Genomic DNA, 20,559 nt, shown 5'->3' on the forward strand with positions numbered 1-20,559 from the left:
GCCGTCCTCCTCCCGCAGGCGGGGCAGCCGCAGGTCCTCCAAGATGAGCCGTAGTACTCCCCCACGATAACGGAGCGCCTTAGGGCCTTCGTACTTGAGCCAATGACCGATACCCCGCATCAATCGGCTGGACCAGACGTGGGGGTGAACGGGGCTTCGGGGCCCCCCCTTTCCCCGGAGGTCGAGCAGGAGCCGACGCTGAGGCAAGTTACTGTACAGCTCCTGGAAGCAATCCACTCTAGCACCACCTCATTGACAGGGAAAATTGAGGAAGTCAAAATAGATGTTGGACTGTTGCGGCAAGACATGCATACTCTCAGAAGTAGAGTTGGAGAGGTGGAGACGCGTATATCCCAACTTGAGGACACAGTGACGCCGATACCTGACAAGGAGTAGAGTATCTGGACATTCAAGGATGGTCAGTTTAACATCTCTTGCAATACTTGATCCCGTAAATGTACACACTTATGCTTGCTCCCTCGCTGCTCCCCCTTCCCTCTCCTCCCCTATCCCTCCGCCTCCCTTCCTGCCGTCTCTTAATACCACATACCTATATATTGCCTACTTTGCTTGATTACATTGTAGAGTGATAAATAATGGGTAGAATCCGCTACACACAAATGTATATTCTGGCTGACTTGGACACCTACGCCAACCCCTCGTTAGGCAGTGAAAACCCTAAGCTATGTACCTGGGATGATGGGGTTTCAGAGTTTTGTGGGAATATACCTCCCCCCTCCGGCCAATATAGCAATCCTTCATCAAGCCGCCCAGTTTGCCTCCCAATACCCCAACGCCACGGTATTATGTATGGGTGACCTGAACCTGGTGCTGGACCCGCAGATGGACAGGCTCGGCGTCCCGCAGGCCCACCCGACCCAGGCTGGCCCCTCGCCCCTGGCACTGTTCCTACAGGAGGTCGGATGGCAAGACGCCTGGAGACTTAGACGACCAGCGGCTCGGGAGTTTTCATGTCACTCAGCCGGCAGGAATGCCCTCTCCCGAATAGACTACTGTCTCGGGAATGCAAGGCTATGCACTGCAATAACCCACATTGAGTATCTTCCCAGGGGCATATCAGACCACTCCCCCAGATACATAGAAATCTCTACATCAGACACATGTGCATATCGGCATAGTTGGCGGGTACATCCATTCTGGTTAAGCCTGTTTGGCACAAACGACAGGATCCATGACTAGCTCGCTGTCTTTCTGGAATTAAATCAGCCAGACGTCGACCCGACACTGCTGTGGGAGACACTGAAGGCCTTTCTACGAGGCGCTTTAAAATCATCCATCTCATATATAAAAAGGGAATCTTCTATACTAGAACGCGAGATGGCGTCCCAATACTTGTGCCTAGAGGCAACCTACATTGCGGACCCATCTGACGAACACAGAGAGCAATGGTTAAGGCAGGGAAGGCAATACCTAATCCACCTACAAGAAAAGGCCCGCAGAGCATCCTTCTTTGCAAAGCAGCGATTCTACGAACTTGGCAATCAGTCCAGTAGCTTACTAGCTCACCTAGTACACCAAAACTCGGCATCACCATCGATACTCCGTATCGTGTCCGAGACAGGTGAGATCCTTCACGAAAAGAAAGCAATAGGAGCGCGTTTTCAGCGTTTCTATAGTGAGCTGTACGCCACCGGACTCCACGCCACGCAGCAAGAACTCGAGAGCTTTCTATCAAACATTAATTTCCCCACACTTACCCATGACCAGCAGACACTAATAGACGCCCCATTCACACTGGATGAGCTCACGGAGGCTCTTGGGGAGATGTCCGGCGGTAAAGCCCCGGGTCCGGATGGCCTACCAATAGAAGTCTACACAAGGTATCAAGAACTCCTTTTACCCGCACTACTGGCAACATACAACGCAGCCTATAGCAACAATTCCCTGCCCCCATCCTTCTACGAGGCAACTATTGTGCTCATCCTAAAACCGGGGAAGGATGCGCTGGATTGCGGCTCCTACAGGCCCATCTCCCTCCTCAACTCAGACTATAAACTCCTAACCAAAATGTTAGTCCGGCGCCTTAATAACATCATCCTAGATCTGGTACATCCGGACCAAACCGGCTTCATGCCGGGCAAATCCACGAGAGAAAACCTGAGGCGAGTTCAGGTGGTAACACAGGTTGGGTCGGAGGGGGAGATGGACTGGGCCCTGGCCTCATTGGATGCCGCTAAGGCCTTTGACTCCATTAAGTGGCCTTTCCTGCTCCAGGTGCTGAAGAGATTTGGGTTCGGAGACAGATTCATTCAATGGATCTCCCTAATATATAAAACGCCCGTGGCGGCAATTTCAGTGAACGGCACCTGTTCTCCATACTTCCCCCTGTTCAGGGGTACGAGACAGGGATGCCCTCTCTCCCCACTTCTCTTCGCCCTGGCTATGGAGCCACTGGCCATTATGCTCCGGACGTGCCCAATCTATCGCGGAGTCGTAATAGGAGATAGGGAGGACCGAGTGGCGTTATATGCCGACGACCTCATGCTCTTTATGTCTGACCCGATGGTGACCCTGCCCCGCGCCATGGACATCATTAACAAATTTGGACGTTACTCGGGTCTATATATTAATTGGACAAAATCTGCCTTAATGCCAATATCTGTACAAAACCCCCTGCGGCTTACACACTCATTCTGTGGCCTACAGGTCTCCAATGATTTTAAATATTTAGGAGTTCAAATCACCAACACAACAAGCCGGACCCTGGACTTGAACGTGTTTCCTCTGCTGGACCTTTGTAGGTCTAAGTTCAAAGTCTGGGGATCGCTGCCCCTGTCGGTTGCAGGCCGTATCAACCTAATTAAAATGATAGTCCTACCCAAGTGTCTTTACATCCTGCAGCATATCCCAGCGCCAGTCCCGATGAGATTCTTTCGGACTATAAACTCTCTTATGTCCTCGTTTATATGGGGAAGCTCTCGCCCAAAGCTTAAACTCTCTACACTCCAGAGACCCAAGGATAGGGCCGGGTCGGCACTCCCAGACTTATTCCTGTATTACATAGCTGGTCAATTGCTTCACCTAAAATGCTGGCTGAGTGAAGGCCCACTGCCCAACTTCGAGTACCACCTGGCGCATACCCTAAACATCCCCAACCTGTGGCCAGTGCTGGAGTTCCCCACTACGGTGAGGGGTAAGATGCTACCCATTCACAAACTGGCTACGCGAGTTTGGCGAAAGGCCAGAGAAGTGAGCGGGTTCCTCGACATAATCGCAGACATGCCCCTGTGGAGAAATTCTGGGCTGAGGGAACTACTGCCACTGACTGATTTGGAGACTTGGGAACAGTACGGGATTGTTAGCCTGGGCGACTTATACAACTCTAATGTGCTACTATCTTTTGAGCAATTGCAGAACCAATATCAAATACCCCGAACCCATTTCTACAAATACCTGCAGATTCGGCACGCGCTCCAGACGCAGTTCCCCCCAGCGAACAGCACCATATCCCACTACCCACTAATAGGAGTACTACGATCACAGGGCCCCTGAGGGCTCACCTCAACACTGTACTCTCACCTAATAACTTCAAAGGCGGCTCGGGAGATTCCCCCTGCCCTAACTAAATGGAAATCCTTAATCCCAACATTGACGGAAGAAACATTCCAAGAAGCTATAGAATCACCCTTATCGGTCTCACCTTCAGCAAACAACAAAATGACGCAGTTATATATAATCCATCAATGCTATCTTACCCCGGCAAGACTATATAAGATGGGCAGGATCCCATCCACGCAATGTATCCGATGCACATGCACGTACGCTGATTTTTGGCACATGATCTGGGACTGCCCGACAGTCCAGACATACTGGGGCGAGGTAGTCAACTTGCTCTCAGCGGTCCTTGACATCCCGGTTCCCATCACCCCAGAAATATGCCTATTCGGCATTCTCGACGAAGAGCAATGGCAACATTATGACAGAATCTTCTTACGAGAAGTCCTATTTCTAGCTAGAAAAGTTATTGCACTGAGATGGATGGACCGGAGGGGCCCGACCCTGGCACTATGGAGAAAAATTACTAACTCAACTATACCCTATAATAACCTAGTCTACAAAGCACGCAAATGCCCGGACAAATTTGAAAAAGTGTGGGGCCTATGGTGCGATTCACCGCTAACCTTGTTTCCTCCGCAGCCACTTACCATGGCCATAACAGCACTACGCGGACGACGTTAGGGGCCTAGCGGTGCTGTAGCCGGGCCGGGGGCGCCTGGCCGCCCGCCTGGGGGACCATGCCGGAGAACCCCCCCCCCCGACCCTGATCTATATTACGATGTCTTTCTCCCATAGTCGTCCTTATTCGCAAATGCGCATGCGTACCTATAAGTGTACTCCTACATCAGACACATGCCCTCCACTACACACCCCATCGTACTACCCCTTCCCTTCAATAACCACCTCCCCGTATCCATCCCTTTTCTTTCCCCGCCTCGCGCTCATGGAAAGCACTAGATTGTGTAAACACTGTAGGCTGCATGGTCGACTGGCCTCCAGCCCATATGTATGACTTTGTACTGCAAACGTTTTTCTTTTGTTATTTGACATGATGTTCACTTGTCAATAAAACGAGTTTAAAAAAAAAAAATAATTCCTAATGCATCACAGAAAAGGAAATATTAAAAAAAAAATTTAAACAATCACAGAAAACGGCCATTACTTACTGAGTAAGGAGTACATATAGATGCATCCTCCCACCATGCAGGTAGCTGACTACCAAATCGCTCCCCCATGGTAAGTAATTAATTCCTAAAGATCACTCAGCAGGTAGGTGACATTTATTCCAAAATAAAGAAGTGACTTATTTACCCACTTATAGGCGGGATTCTACTGTCTTTGGTAGGCCAATGTTTAGTATCAAAGATTTAGAATTATTGACCTTATAGTAGGAGGTGTCACTAAAAGCTGAGATAATATTGGAGACCACCAGAAGTGTGCGGAGCAAGTATAGCAGCTCTCTGCTCTGAGTGCCCTGTGTTATAGAAGAACCTCCAGCCTCAGTGCTCACAGTCCTTCTTGTGGAGGTATGTGTAGTAATATGGAGGCACTCCTCTCCCTCCTCTCCTGAGTAGCAGCCTACAGTCCCATGCGGAGCAGGAATAGCAGCTCTCTGCTCTGAGTGCCCTGTGTTATAGAAGAACCTCCAGCCTCAGTGCTCACAGTCCTTCTTGTGGAGGCTTGTGTGGTGATATGAAGGCACTCCTCCCCCTCCTCTCCCACGGAGCAGCCTTCAGTTCAGGCTGTGCAAACAAAGCCCACGGCTCTCTTATTGGGGTCCCCTATATCCTGCAGGAACTCCAAAGCACATCTCCCAGCAAGCTCTATCTGTAGTCCCTGCAGGGGATTAAGTTTATCTCTTACCTGCTCTCCGGAGAGGTCACTTCCAGGGTATTCTTGTATCTTGTCACCACCAGGCTGATGGGTGGAGATGGGCTGAGGAGAAGGGAATGCCCAGAGCTTCTTATTGGCAGGCACATGCACATCCTCATTGCTGTGCCCAGAGCTCTGTGCTAGTTGCTGATTGGCTGCCTTTATACACACCTTCAGCCACCTTCAGGGAGCTGCAGAGAGCAGCAGCTTGGTGGAGACATGAAAAGGATTCACAGAGAGAGGGAGCTCCCTCTTTGTCACTGGGTTGTCATAGCAACAGGACACCAGCTGCAGGCGTCCTGCTTTGCCAGCCACTAAATCAATAGTGTCCAAAAACCCCCCACTTTTTTTTCCATCTTTCTTTCCTAAAACCATTATTTGACATATGTGATATTGCCGCTGGACCCCTTTAGGGCGGGATTTCTGCAGCAGTTCCCACGGCAGCATGATGCTGCCGCGGATTTATGCCATGAAAAAAAAATTGCGGCATGCTGTATTTTAGCTGTATAAACAAAAAAATCCCTGCTGGCGATCACGGAATAACGCACGTTATTCCGCAGTCGCCAGGAGGTCTCCATTAATACTGTATTAATGGAAACCTCATGCCGCGGAATAACGCGGTTGAATAGAACATGCTGCGATTTCTTTCCCACAGTGTAAATCCGTGGCAGAATGACGCATGTGGGCACTAAGCTGTTAGATTCAATAGAACCTAATAGCAGCGTTTTTCCAACACGGATTTACTCGATGTGAACCGCGGCAGAAATCCGGCTATGAGCATTAGCCCTTAGGTTCAATAGAAACTAATAGCTGCGGGATAATGCTGCAGATTTCCTCCGCATGAAACATGCCACAAATTTCCATGAGCATTTCCAAAAAATGCACTAAAATACAGCATGCCGCAATTTTTGGCATTTTAAATGGCGTAAATCCGCGGTAGCATCATGTCGCCGTGGAAACTGCTGCAGAAATCCCGCCCAAAAGGGGACCAGCGGTGATATCACATATGTGGGGTTTAGCTGAAATGTTTAATGTGCTTCATGAAAATAGGGAAAAGAATTGCAAAAGAGGGTTTTTTTTAAAAAGAAAAAAAGAAAAATCAAAATAAAAAAGTGTTTTCTTGTACACTATTGATTTAGCTTCTGGCAGAGCAGGACGCCTTTCCACCTTCCCTGAAGGTGGCTGAAGGTGTGTATAAAAGCAGACAATCAGCAGCTAGCACAGAGCTCTGGGCACAGCAGTAAGGGTGTGTATGTGGCTGCCCATAAGAAGCTCTGGGTGTTCCCTTTACCTCAGCCCATCTTCACCCATCAGCCTGGTGGTGACAAGATACAAGAATACCCACTTCCAGTCTGCTCTGTGGCTTCTTCTCCCTTCTTAGGCCACACCTGAAAGGCAATTTACTGCACCCAACTCATTGGTTTGTCCTCTTAAACAGACTTAGAGCAGCTCCCCAAGTGTACAAGTTATCACCCAATATTTTGTTTTGTGCTACTTTTTTAATAGAGTTAGTGAGGGAACTCCCACACCCTACGGACTCTCAGTCCAGCATCAGGCTCTGCCTCAGGTTTTTTTAAATCCATATATTTTTAGCCACAAATCAATTTTGTAATTGGGAGTAATTAAAACTTTTGCACCATTTCCCTTCTGTGCTTGCAATGTAAAGCTAAATACTGCAAGCAGGAGGACTCATTTTCTTGCTAAATACTTACTTAATACTAAAAAACAAAGAAATACATTTTACCTTCCTCATCCCCTTGGGGTTGTGCTTCTAATGATGGAACAGAAACATCATCTACATTAAAAAGAAAAAAATTACAGTTAAAGTTAAAACTAAATTGCTGTAAATACAAAACAATATATTATCTAAAATAAAGATAACGTACATTAAAATAATTAAACAGTACAACAGTTCTAATTTATTATTATTAAAATGTAACTCCAATTGAAGTAGCATCAGAAGTTTGGAAACCCCAAGTTCAAATAGCAAATCACTAGTCAGAAACATCTGTGAGGTTTTCCACCAAGAAACAAAGATGAAAAAAGAGGATGGAGCAAGACCCAGTGAGAGTGGTGAGCTAGTTCTGGAGTAAAAAGTGTTTCAAATGATGGAGGTGCTGCCAACCAGATAGCACTCCACCAAGGTGGGTGTGAGTATAGCGAAAAGAGAGTGTGGAAAAATAGTGGTGTGAAGGCGCAACACTCTAAGGCCTCGGTCAGACGGGCGTTTTTACGCACGATTTGCGCATGCACATGCGATCTGCGCATATATAGAACCATTGCTTCGCAATGGGATCGGTCACATGTCCGCTTTTTATGCGGATATGCGATAAATTATAGGACACAACGATTTGCAGAACGCGCCTATCTGCGTTCTGCGCATCGCTGTGTTCTATATATGCGCTCAATGGGGCCAGCGGCAGCAGCGCCGACCCCATTGAGAACATATACTATAAAGATCGTTCTCCTCTGCCACAGCTGTAACAGCTGTGGCAGAGAAGAACGATGTTCGCCCATTGAATTCAATGGAGCCGGCAATACAGCTGGCTCCATTGAAAGCAATGGGCTGCCAGCGAGCACTGGATGAATTTTCGGGAAGGGCTTAAAAATATAAGCCCTTCCCTGAAAACCATCCAAAAATGTGTACAAAAAAAAAAAAAAGTATACTCACCTTTTCCCTGCAGACGGAGTTCAGCCACGGCCGGCCGGCAGTTCTCCTGAACTGCTCTGTGTAGTATTCAGCAGGCGGGGATTTAAAATCCACGCCTGCTGAATGTGCTGCCTCTGATTGGTCACAGCCCTCACCAATCAGAGGCAGCTCTCACTCACCCATTCATGAATGGGTGAGTGAGTGCTGCTTCTGATTGGCTGAGCGCAGGGACCGCAAATTGCGTGACCGGGGCCGAAAAATCGCCCGAAAAAACTGCTCCTAGACGCGTTTCAATAGAAACGGGCCGGAGCTGTCCAGCGCATTGAATTCAATGCAGCCGGCAATACAGCCGGCTCCATTGAAAGCAATGGGCTGCGGGCGATCTCACGATGAATTTTCGAGAAGGGCTTAAAAATATAAGCCCTTCCCGGAAATTTATCCAGAAATGTGTAAAAACAAAAAAAATATATATACTCACCTGGTCCCGGCAGACGGAGTTCAGCCACGGCCGGCCGGCAGTTCTCCTGAACTGCTCTGTGTAGTATTCAGCAGGCGGGGATTTAAAATCCCCGCCTGCTGAATGTGCTGCCTCTGATTGGTCCCAGCCCTCACCAATCAGAGGCAGCTCTCACTCACCCATTCATGAATGGGTGAGTGAGTGCTGCTTCTGATTGGCTGAGCGCAGGGACCAATCAGGGGCAGCTCTCAGCTGCCTCTGATTGGTGCTTGCGCTAATTTTAAATCCCCGCCTGCTGAATACTACACAGAGCAGTTCAGGAGAACTGCCAGCCGGCCGCGGCTGAACTCCGGCTGCAGGGAAAAGGTGAGTATAGTTTTTTTTTTACACATTTCAGGATGGTTTTCAGGGAAGGGCTTATATTTTTAAGCCCTTCCCGAAAATTCATCCAGCGCTCGCCGGCAGCCCATTGCTTTCAATGGAGCCGGCCGTATTGCCGGCTCCATTGAATTCAATGGGCGAACAGCGGACAGCGCTCCTTTGATCGGGCCCGTTTCGCCGAAAACGCTGCTAGCTGCAGATTTTTCGGCGAATCGCCGGCCCCGGTCACGCGATTTGCGGATGCGCATCCGTCATGCGATCCGCAAGTCGCACGAAAAAACGCCCGTCTGACTGAGGCCTAAGCTAGTAGAAGATTAAGGTCCAATATGCGATAGTGAAAGCACCTCTTTCCTCCCTGTCTCCCTGCCACATACAGGACCTCAGGCACATCCAAGAACCTTTGGAATTGTGTCACCCCCAGGCATCCTGTTGTGTTTAAGGGTGACTACCCACTACAGTTTTTTTTCACTGCTAAATCCGCAGCGTTTTTTTTCTGCAGGGGTTTTTGTGACTTGTAATGTTAAAATTGCGATCGTGCTAAATCGCAATTTACCGCGAAATCGCGATTTTGCTCGATCATGATTTTAACATTGCAAGTCCCATTGGCCCTCTGCAGAAAAAAAAACGCTGCGAATTTCGCAGTGAAAAAAACCTGTAGTGGGTAGTCACCCTAATCCAGCTGAACTGAAGAAGGGGCTCGACCCTGAAACATTTTTCCACTTGCTGTTTTTTTATTTTGTTAGATGATAAAAAAAAGTGCTTTCACTATTGCATATTGGACCTTAATCTCCTATCAGCTTAGAGTGTTGCGCCTTCACACCAGTATTTTTCTACAATCTCTTTTCACCAAGAAAGGGAACATAACCCTGATCAAAAAACTTCAAAATTGATTCACTACATGCCAAGACTATACAAGGCTGTTACATATACGCATACACATACTGAACATCCCAAAGCATTTTTGATTTTTAAGCGATGTTTCCAAAATTCTGGAGGCTATTGTAATATATAGAGGATATAAAAAGTCTGCACACCCCTGTTAAAATGCCTGGTTTTTGTCATCTTAAAAAATACAACAGAGATGAATCATTTTAGGTTTATTTCCACCTTCATTGTGACCCGTTATCTGTACAACTTCATTAAAAAAACAAACTGAAATCTTTTGGGTTAGAAAAACTGAAAAAAAAACCTTTTAGGGTGGAAGAATTAAAAAATCTAAAATAATATGGTTGGATAAATATGCACACCTTAAACTAATACTCTGTTGATGTACGCTTTTACTTTATGACAACATTCAGTCTTTTTGGGTAGGTGTATATTAGCATGGCATATCTTTATTTGGCAATTTTTGCCAACACTTTCTTACGAAAGCATTCCTAATCTGTCAGATTGCTAGGGCCCTCTTTAGGCAAGAGCATTCTTTTGTTGATTTAGAGGTCTGCTTTCGGTAACTGTCGTGCGGAAAGGTGAAATTCCTCTTCATCTTTATCTTTTTAGCAGAGGCCTGAAGGTTTTGTGCCAAAATATGAGTGCTATTTGGGTTTTAATTTGGAACTGCAAATTAGGATTCTGCACAGAGGGTATTTCCATACTTTCCTACCGAGGTCTGTAAACTCAGTTTTGCTGGGACTTTCTTGGCCCTACTTGCATTCACTGGTCATCAACTGGCATATTGGACAGATCACTCATTGGGGTACTCAATGCTACAACCAATGTTTATATTTTACTGCTCCTGTCCTGAAACTACAAGTCCCTCCTGAAGTTATGACGCGGTCGCCTCATTATGCAGCTTATGCTGTTGTATTCAATAAGAAAGAAGCTGAAACACTATCGCCACACAGACCATATGACCTTGCAATTGACCTCCTACCAGACGCTTCACCTCCCCCCCATCCCCTGGGACTGGGTATACCTGTTTTCCTTGCCAGAGACTCAAGCCATGGCAAAATATATCATGGAGAATCTTGAATAAGGTTCTATCCAAAAGTCTTGTTCACTGGGTGGGACTAGGTTTTTCTTCATTAAATAGAAGGTAGGCTACTTGCACCTATGTATTGTTTACAGCAGTCTCAATGCAGTCACTGTAAAGAATAACTTTCTGCTACCTTTAATGTCCAAACAGTTTGATAAAATAAAGGGAACTATAGTTTTCACCAAATTTTATCTCCACGGTGCCCACAATCTCATCAGAATATGTGAAGTAGAAGAGTGTAAATCTGCTTTTAATACTAGAGATTGACATTATGAGTACCTAGTTATGCCATTCAGTCTGTGCATCTTTCCAGCTGTATTCCAAGAATTAAAAAATGATATGTTCCATGACCTGCAGTATAGCGCTGTCAAAGTGTATCTTGATGACATATTGATCTTACATCTCATTGCACGCATGTGCACATTGTGTTACATAGCTTACAAGAAAATGTTTCTATGGCTTAGCATGAACCCAGGGAAGTTGCTGTCTTAAACTAGCTGAAGCCTCTTAATCTGAAGGCCATTCAGACCTTTTTGGAGTTTCCTAGCTAGTGCTAGCAGTTATCCTGTATTTTTCCCCTCTGACTGCTCAGATATCTGCTATGACTTGTCGGGCTGCCAACACCAATATTTGGTCTCAAGAGACTGAAGAGACCTTCACAAAACTTAAGCAGATGTTCGCCAGTGCTTCCATTCTTCACCACGTCAAAACCCTTCTATTTGGAAGTCTAGGCCTGCTCTCTTGGGCCTGGAGCCCTCTTGTATCAAAAGAACTCCAAGAACAAGAATATTACCTGTGGTTTCTACTCCAAATTGTTCACATCCACTGAGAGGAATTAACTCATTGATGATTGCGAGTTACTAGCCATAAAACTTGCTCTGGGGAAATGGAGGCACTTGTTGAAGTCTTGCATTCTTGCTTGGAGACAAGACTCTAAACTGGCAGGACATCCATGTGCTAAAAGGACACTACACTTCAGCTCCTGTCCCTACTGGTAGTCTACTTTAGAAAAATAAGTTGAAAAGTATGTATCTGTCTGCCAAACCTGTGCCAAATATAAACCCTCGCTCCAGTGGCCTGGCTGCATATTGTTATGGACTTTGTCACTGATCTTCCTAACTCTTTCATTAATACTGTAAACAGGGTAGTGGTAGATAGATTCTCAAAAATGTCTCACTTAATTGCAATTCCTTGTCTGCCTTCTGCTTTAAACCTGGCATATCTTTTGTGAAGCATACAGCATTTTCAAACTGCATGGACTTCCTCTTCTTATTGTCTCTGACCTGGCTAACAAAACATATCTAGATTTTAGAGGGCATTATGCAGCCTGATGAATGCTAAACTTCACTATTCCTCTGTTTATCACCCACAAGCCAATGGTCAGGTTGAACACACCTGTTTTTAGAGTGGTTTCTCTGTCATTTTGTGTCCACCCAGCAAGACATTAGGTCATCTTTTCTCTCGTGTGTATAATTCTCACTCAATAACCATGCAAACCAGTTCACAGAATGAATGCCTTTCTTTGCATTCTATGGTCAGCATCCCCCAGTTCCACTACCAGTTTTTTTCCACCTCTGATGTGTTGGCTGCGAATAAATGCTACTGTGAATTTCCAAATATCTGGAACATGACAAAAGACTCACTTACTACTGCTGCAAATCTCATATAGAGGATAAAAAGAAGATTCCTGCCAAATTCTCTCCAGGGAACAACGTATGGTTATTTTTTTAAAAAGCAGATTAATCCAGTGACATACAAACTCAGTCTGCCACCCTCCTGGAAAATATCAAACTCTTTTCATATTCCTCTCCCTGACTGGCTGGTTAACAGGTATTCTCAGTCTTTTGTATCCTCCCTCTGTTTCTGCAGAAGAATTTGAAGTTAAGGAGAATCTTGAAGGCAAGCTCTTCTTTATTGTGTATTGAAAACTTTATAGTCCTTAGGAGATATTGTCCTTGGTCAGATTTGAATGCAGGAGGAGTGTTATACACCAGTTTTAGGGATATTGGTGAAGTTTCAGTTCGGTTCAAACTAGGACTGAACGGCACTCTCCGAAATTCGGGGAACTGGCTTAACCAAACTTTTCAAAAGTTGGCTCATCTCTAACTACCACTGCTAGTTATGCAGACAAGACTCTTTCACACCATCAGGTACCATGCCTTGGCCCTGTGCATTGTCAGCAGCCAAATAACCAAAACTATCTCTGCAAGAAATGGCCTTGAGACCCTGCAGCAAAGACAAAATCCTGCTTGAAAAATTCAAGGATGAAAATCAGGGTTCCTTAAGTGTTGATAGCCCAAAGTCAAATTGGTGATAGCCCAAAGTCAATATGGTAAGGCGGATCCATTTCCACCTGCCTGACACATGTACACTTAGATATGAATGATTAACATGGATTTTTTCATTACAATGGCACCTGTCAAGGAGAGAGATTAGACAGGTGAATAGTCGGCTTTTTAAGTTGTGTTGGAATCAGGAAAAATAGGGAAGCTTAGTGATCTGAGTAACTTTTACTGGCTGGGATAGAAAGATGTCAGAATGCATAGTGTAGTGGCCAGAAGTTGGAGCCACTACAGCAATTGCCTACCTACCTCATGTGGAGTGTCTTTATATGTCTATACGTTTTTGTCTGTGTTGTTAATCTGAGTTACGTGTATTGTCTTTATTGTTGTTGTCAGTGTCAGTCAACCTATATAAACATCTGTACCCCGTACATCCTAACCTAGCCTGTTTCTTGTCAATCATTATTGTCTGGCTCTGGATTGGGTAGGAGGAGGAGTCAGGTTAGGAGTAGGCCACGAAAAGACAGGAGAAGAGTTGAAGACATGCAAGAATGAGATGAGGCAAACACAATTCTGAGATGTATTAAGAGAAGCATAGAGTCTAGATCACGTGAGGTAATTATCCCCCTCTACTCTTCCTTAGTCAGACCTCATCTGGAATACTGTGTCCAGTTCTGGGCACCCCACTTTAAAAAAGACATAGACAAACTGGAGCAAGTTCAGAGAAGAGTTACTAAGATGGTGAGCGGTCTGCAAATCATGTCTTATGAGGAACAGTTAAAGGATCTGGGAATGTTAAGCTTGCAAAAAAGAAGGCTGAGAGGAGACTTAATAGTTGTCTACAAATATTTGAAGGGCTGTCACAGTGCAGAGGGATCAGCTCTATTCTCATTTGCACAAGGAAATACCAGAAGCAATAGGATGAAACTGAAAGGGAGGAGACAGAAATTAGATATTAGAAAAAACTTTTTGACAGTGAGGGTGATCAATGAGTGGAACAAGTTACCATGGAAGGTGGTGAGTTCTCCTTTAATGGAAGTGTTCAAACAAAGGCTGGACAAATATCTGTCAGTGAATCCTGCACTGAGCAGGTGGTTGGACCAGAAGACCCTGGAGGTTCCTTCGAACTCTACCATTCTATGATTCTATGAGAACGTTAACTAAGGCTGCTGAACAGAAATTCCAAGAGAGAGAGAGAGAGAAGTAGAGTGGAGAGAGATGTATACCTCCTGCTGTGACTGTCTACAAGTTTGTTAAATCTAATGTCAAGGATTTGTTTGGACATTCTTTGTTTTCCTGGTGGATTATTTGACTACCCGTATTAAGTAAACTGTGTGCCTTCAGTTTACCACTATTTCTCTGGACCGGACTCTTTGTTTACGCACTACATCTCATTATAGTTAAAAAGGCACTGGCATCACATGAGATTTAGATTTCTCAATGGTGTACCACCGTTACTTTTCTGATTCCCTGGAGCCGCGTAACCAGCTGCATGTGTCATGATCCCGCTGGTCAGAGAAGCCACCACTGTGACAGCAAATCAGAGCTCCTGTTAGGGCTCCTCTAGCGAACAGCGGACGGCAACGGCGGTCAGACACGGCTGCAATAGTGTATTGGAGCTTGCTATGTAGCTCATCAGAGTGCTTATGCTGACCCCTGTCCTCTGCCGAAAGAGCCTAAAATAGGCATGTGAGCATCACAGCTTGACCATGAAACAATGGAAGAAGGTGACCCGGTTTGAAGAACCATATTTTCTTTTACGTTGTGTGTAAAGCTGGATGCATGTGCTTTACTTACCTGGCTAAGAGATGGTATCGGATTACACTATGGGAAGAAGGCAAGTCAACAGATGCAGTGTGGTGCTCTGGGTAATGTTTTGCTAGAAAACCTTGAGTCCTGGCTTTCATGTGAATGTTACTTGGACATATACCACCTACCTAAACATTGTTAAAGAACAAGTACATTCTTTTATGAAAACAGGATTTCCTAATGGCAGTGAGTTTTTTCAGCAGGATAATGGGCCCTGCCACACTGCAAAAATGTTATGGAAAGTGACAAGAAAATTAAAGGTGGTGATTGGCTTCTAAGAATCTCAGCATCTTTGGGATGTTCAGGAAAATAAGTCAGATTGACCTCTCAACTTGCAAGATATACTATTAATGTTTTGGTGCCAGACACCACAGGACACCATCAAAGGTCTTGTGAAGTCTACCAAGGACACCATCAAGGAGGACCTATTAGGCAATTGGTTTAAAATGTTATGCATGATGAATGTATATTATATAATCTTCTATATATATAAAATTGAATGTATGTCTGTCTGTCTGTCTGTTTGTCCTTTATGCGCTACTACACCATTCATCCGATCGCCATGAAACTTTGGGAAGTTGTTGAGTACACTCCTGGGAAGATTATAGTACAACTATCCTATGATAAATGGCGCGCGTGCGAGCGTCATCGACAGTTGCGCCCTACCACGTAGATTGTTCGATTTCCATCATTGCCACTAATTTTCTCACTTCCCGGTGTCGTAGAAACATGAAATTTGGCACGAGCATTGATTATGTCATAAATAGGAAAGGCTAATGGGTCCCAACTCGATTATTTAATTCTAAGCGCCAAAGAATTAGCGTCCAAATTTTACGTACGGAATCTAATTCTCTCACTTTCCAATGTCATAGAAACTTGAAATTTGGAACGAGCATTGATTATTTCATAAATAGGAAAAGTTAATGGGTCCCAACTCCATTTTTCAATTCTAAGCGCAAAAGAATTAGCATCCAAATTTTATGTACGGAATCTATTTCTCTCACTTCCCGATGTAATTTGGCACAAGCATTGATCATATCATAAATAGGAAAATTTAATGAGTCCCAACCTGATTATTCAATTCTAAGCGCCAAAGAATTAGCGCCCAAATTTTACGTACGGAATCTAATTCTCTCACTTCCCAATGTCATAGAAACTTGAAATTTGGCACGAGCATTGATTATGTCATAAATAGGAAAAGTTAATGGGTCCCAACTCCATTATTCAATTCTAAGCGCCAAAGAATTAGCATCCAAATTTTACGTACGGAATCTAATTTTCTCACTATCCAATGTCATAGAAACTTGAAATTTGGCGCAAGCATTGATTATGTCATAAATAGGAAAAGCTAATGGGTCCCAACTCCGTTTTTCAATTCTAAGCGCAAAAGAATTAGCGTCCAAATTTTACGTACGGAATCTAATTCTCTCACTTCCCGATGTAATTTGGCGCGAGCATTGATTATGTCATAAATAGGAAAAGTTAATAGGTCCCAACTCGATTATTCAATTCTAAGCGCAAAAAAATTAGCGTCCAAATTTTACGTACGGAATCTAATTCTCTCACTTCCCAATGTCATAGAAACTTGAAATTTGGACTGAGCATTGATTATTTCATAAATAGGAAAAGTTAATGGGTCCCAACTCCATTTTTCAATTCTAAGCGCAAAAGAATTAGCATCCAAATTTTATGTACGGAATCTATTTCTCTCACTTCCCGATGTAATTTGGCACGAGCATTGATCATATCATAAATAGGAAAATTTAATGAGTCCCAACCTGATTATTCAGTTCTAAGCGCCAAAGAATTAGCGTCCAAATTTTACGTACGGAATCTAATTCTCTCAGTTCCCAATGTCATAGAAACTTGAAATTTGGCACGGGCATTGATTATGTCATAAATAGGAAAAGTTAATGGGTCCCAACTCCATTTTTCAATTCTAAGCGCAAAAGAATTAGCATCCAAATTTTACATACGGAATCTAAATCTCTCACTTCCCAATGTAATTTGGCACGAGCATTGATTATATCATACATAGGAAAATTTAATGAGTCCCAACCCGATTATTCAATTCTAAGCGCCAAAGAATTAGCATCCAAATTTTACGTACGGAATCTTATTCTCGAACTTCCCAATGTCATAGAAACTTGAAATTTAACACAAGCATTGATTATGTTATAAATAGGAAAAGTTAATGGGTCCCAACTCGATTATTCAATTCTAAGCGCAAAAAAATTAGCGTCCAAATTTTACGTACGGAATCTAATTCTCTCCCTTCCCAATGTAATAGAAACTTGAAATTTGGCAGGAGCACTGATTATGTCATAAATAGGAAAAGCTAATGGATCCCAACTCGATTATTCAATTCTAACTGCCAAAGAATTAGAATCCAAATTTTACATACGGAATCTAATTTTCTCACTTACCAATGTCATAGAAACATGAAATTCGGCATGAGCATTGATTATGTCATAAATAGGAAAGTTAATGGGGCCCAACTCGATTATTCAATTCTTAGCGCAAAAGAATTAGAGTCCAAATTTTACGTACGGAATCTAATTCTCTCACTTCCTGATGTCATCTATATATATATATATCAACTATCCTACGATAGGTGGCGCGCGTGCGAGCATCGTCAACAGTTATGCTCCCCAGACAAAGATAATTTGATTTCCATCTCAAGCACAAAAGCAAAAGGCATTACGAGCAAGAGTGTTCAACTACAAAATGATGCATCCGCCGAACGTTTCGCAAGACAATTGCTGCATATTGAGAATGATGAGGTAAAATGAAAGCTGTGCTGTGATTGGTTGCTATTTCTTATACTGCTGAGGCAACATGAAAGCTGTGCTGTGATTGGTTGCTATATATTATACTGCTGAGGCAACATGAAAGCTGTGCTGTGATTGGTTGCTACTTCTTATATTAATGAAGTTACATGAAAGCTGTGCTGTGATTGGTTGCTACTTCTTATATTACTGAGGTTACATGAAAGATGTGCTGTGATTGGTTGCTATATATTATACCGCTGAGGTAAAATGAATGCTGCGCTGTGATTGGTTGCTATTTTTTATATTGCTGTGGCAGAATAAAAGTTGCGCTGTGATTGGTTATTTCTCTTACTGCTGAGGTAACATGAAAGCTGCGCTGTGATTGATTGTTATATATTATACTGCTGACGTAACATGAAAGCTGCGCTGTGATTGGGTGTTATATATTATAAAGCTGAGGTAACTTGTAAGCTGCGCTGCGATTGGTTGTTATATATTATACCACTGAGGTAACATGAAAGCTGTGCTGTGATTGGTTGTTATCTAGATATATAAAAATGAATGTATGTATGTGTGTCTGTCTTCGCAGCAACGCGCGACGGGTAAGCTAGTTTTACATATAGTACTTTGTATAATTTAGCAAATTTATTCTTCAGCTCTACTGTATGAATTTCAAGTAAACAAAATTTATCAATACCTGATTTTCCTGTCCCTTCTTTTTGGGGTAGTTTTTCTATTATTGATCCTAAAAAAAGAAGAATGAAATTAAATTAAAGAGATTATTTTCTTCATAGAAGTAATCACGCTTTCTACAAACTGCAATGGATTTTTAATTAGCATAAAAAAATAGTTATTTTCAATAAAAATTTAGAAGCACAAAGTTAAGAGGGTTGTCCTAGAGAAAAGTGAAAAAGGATACAGCTACACCACACTTCGACAGAACACATTCTGTAAATTAAATACCACTGAACTTCTGCTCCGGATAATTTTATTTTAAATAAATCCTATAGAACATAACATTCTCTAAAGGTAATTTCACACATAGCGGAAAATCTGAACCAAAATCTGCATCAACACTGACAAAAAAAATATGTGTAAAAATCTGCAAATTTGGAAGTGTTTTTTAACGTGGATCTGCGGAAGATTTCACCCTTCAATTGAAGGGGTAAAATCTGCTGCAGATATGCATTAAAAAAACCATCAAAATTTGCACAAATTTATATAGAGAAAATGGGCAGAAATACAGTAGTATAAAATTTTAATTTTTGTCCTAATTTTTTCTATTTCTGATTCAGTGTAAGAAATTTGAAAAAAAAAATTAGAAACAAACTTTACTTATCATCACTGGACTCTCTGGGGACAATGGTCATCATATTTAGTTTTTGGTATTACCTGGTAATTTGGCTCATTTTAACCGCTATGTTTATCACGTTTCATTGCTACAACTCTGTCACTTCATTAGGGTTGAATTGACAAACTACCAGGCCAATTTCTTTACTTGTAGAGCGCTATAAAGTGAGATTTGCCACTAAAGACAAAGACTTATTATTACGTCTTAGCTTCACGGGGTATCAACAATTTGGACTTAAACAGATGGCGGACAGTAAGGATTTAAACTGTATCTAACTTTTCAGTTGACCTTTCAGAATAAGCTGCCATGTGTATATCCATGCTATTTCTAACTATTATATGACTTATACATGTCATTTTTCACTATTTCCCCTCTACGTGTAGCATAGGAAGATTTCATTCTCTCTGAGCTGGTGGGAGGAGATATCTACTGTTCTGTGTAAAACTGCATATTTTGCAGTTTGTAATACTCAGTGAGAAATAAATGCAATAGGGAGGATATTAGAGAAGTATTTAGCGGTGTAAATGTGATTCTAGTAAATATCTTAGCAATTAGCTCCAACAGCCTCTGGCCCACCAACAGCTCCCCCCTTCCCCTCTACTATAGACTTCTACTTTCTGTTTTTCGTCTTGTTATCTCTGTTATTAGAGATGAGTATCACTTGACAACTGGATGTGACAGCAAGTTGAAAAGAATGGAGACCTCTAAAGGCTAAGATTTTAGAGGGATTTTTAAGCACAAAACATCTTTTTGAATAAAGTGATTTACACTTTTTATAGTTATCACATTGGCTATCCTATAATCATAAGTTGTTTTAATGTAGCAACCATTTAAACTTTAGACATTTTTTTTGACTGATTGATCCAAAAGAAGGTAAAAAACATGAGTCTACCAATCTATCCTTATAAGTAAAAAATTCCCTTTCGATCCCAAGGGGCAATCAGACTGAATCAACATTCAAAACCAGAATTCAGTACATTTACATAAGTGTTGATGTTAGTTTGTTCTATTTGTTAGTTTGTTAGTATTTGTCCTATTATACAGGGGACCCAGACATGGCTACACAGTGCACCCTTAGTACTTGTCCTTATAAGGCCATCTGCACACAGTCGGGTCGAATTCCACATGCGGGATCCTGCAGTGGAATTCGCCCCTGTGACCAGCCAGCAACCCTGCGTACTTGTCCGCAGTCTTCATAATCTTTGCCAGGGCACATGTGCAGTACAGATTATGCCACACTGTCGCTAGGCAATGACGCAGATGCTATGACCTTTCCGCAATGATGATTGCAGAAGGGTCGCGGGGCGGAGGGCACCTGCTACGGATTCCACAATGCAAATCCACCCATATGCAGGCAGCCTAAATAGGGACCCTGACATGACTACGTAGTGCACCCTTAGTACCTGTCTGTTCCTGTTGTTTTGTTACTCCTCTTCAACCTGACATGGAAACTACATATGAGCAGCCACACATAATATTTCTGTGTCCAGATAAT

The 20,559-nt window shown here is 43.2% G+C and overlaps 1 protein-coding gene across 1 annotated transcript in view; it reads right to left on the bottom strand.

The window, feature by feature from the left end:
- SMOC2 (SPARC related modular calcium binding 2) overlaps window positions 1–20,559 on the bottom strand; it is a 441,990-nt gene that overhangs the window by 196,817 nt on the left and 224,614 nt on the right. Inside the window, exons 5-6 of the mRNA XM_066595994.1 lie at window positions 18,411–18,458; window positions 7,136–7,186 (exon numbers count right to left, since the gene is read on the bottom strand). Coding sequence (XP_066452091.1) covers window positions 7,136–7,186; window positions 18,411–18,458 — 99 coding nt within the window. The remainder of the gene's footprint in view (window positions 1–7,135; window positions 7,187–18,410; window positions 18,459–20,559) is intronic.

The sequence above is a fragment of the Eleutherodactylus coqui genome, chromosome 3 (genome assembly GCF_035609145.1).
Source record: "Eleutherodactylus coqui strain aEleCoq1 chromosome 3, aEleCoq1.hap1, whole genome shotgun sequence".
In the NCBI taxonomy this organism is placed as follows: Eukaryota; Metazoa; Chordata; class Amphibia; order Anura; family Eleutherodactylidae; genus Eleutherodactylus; species Eleutherodactylus coqui.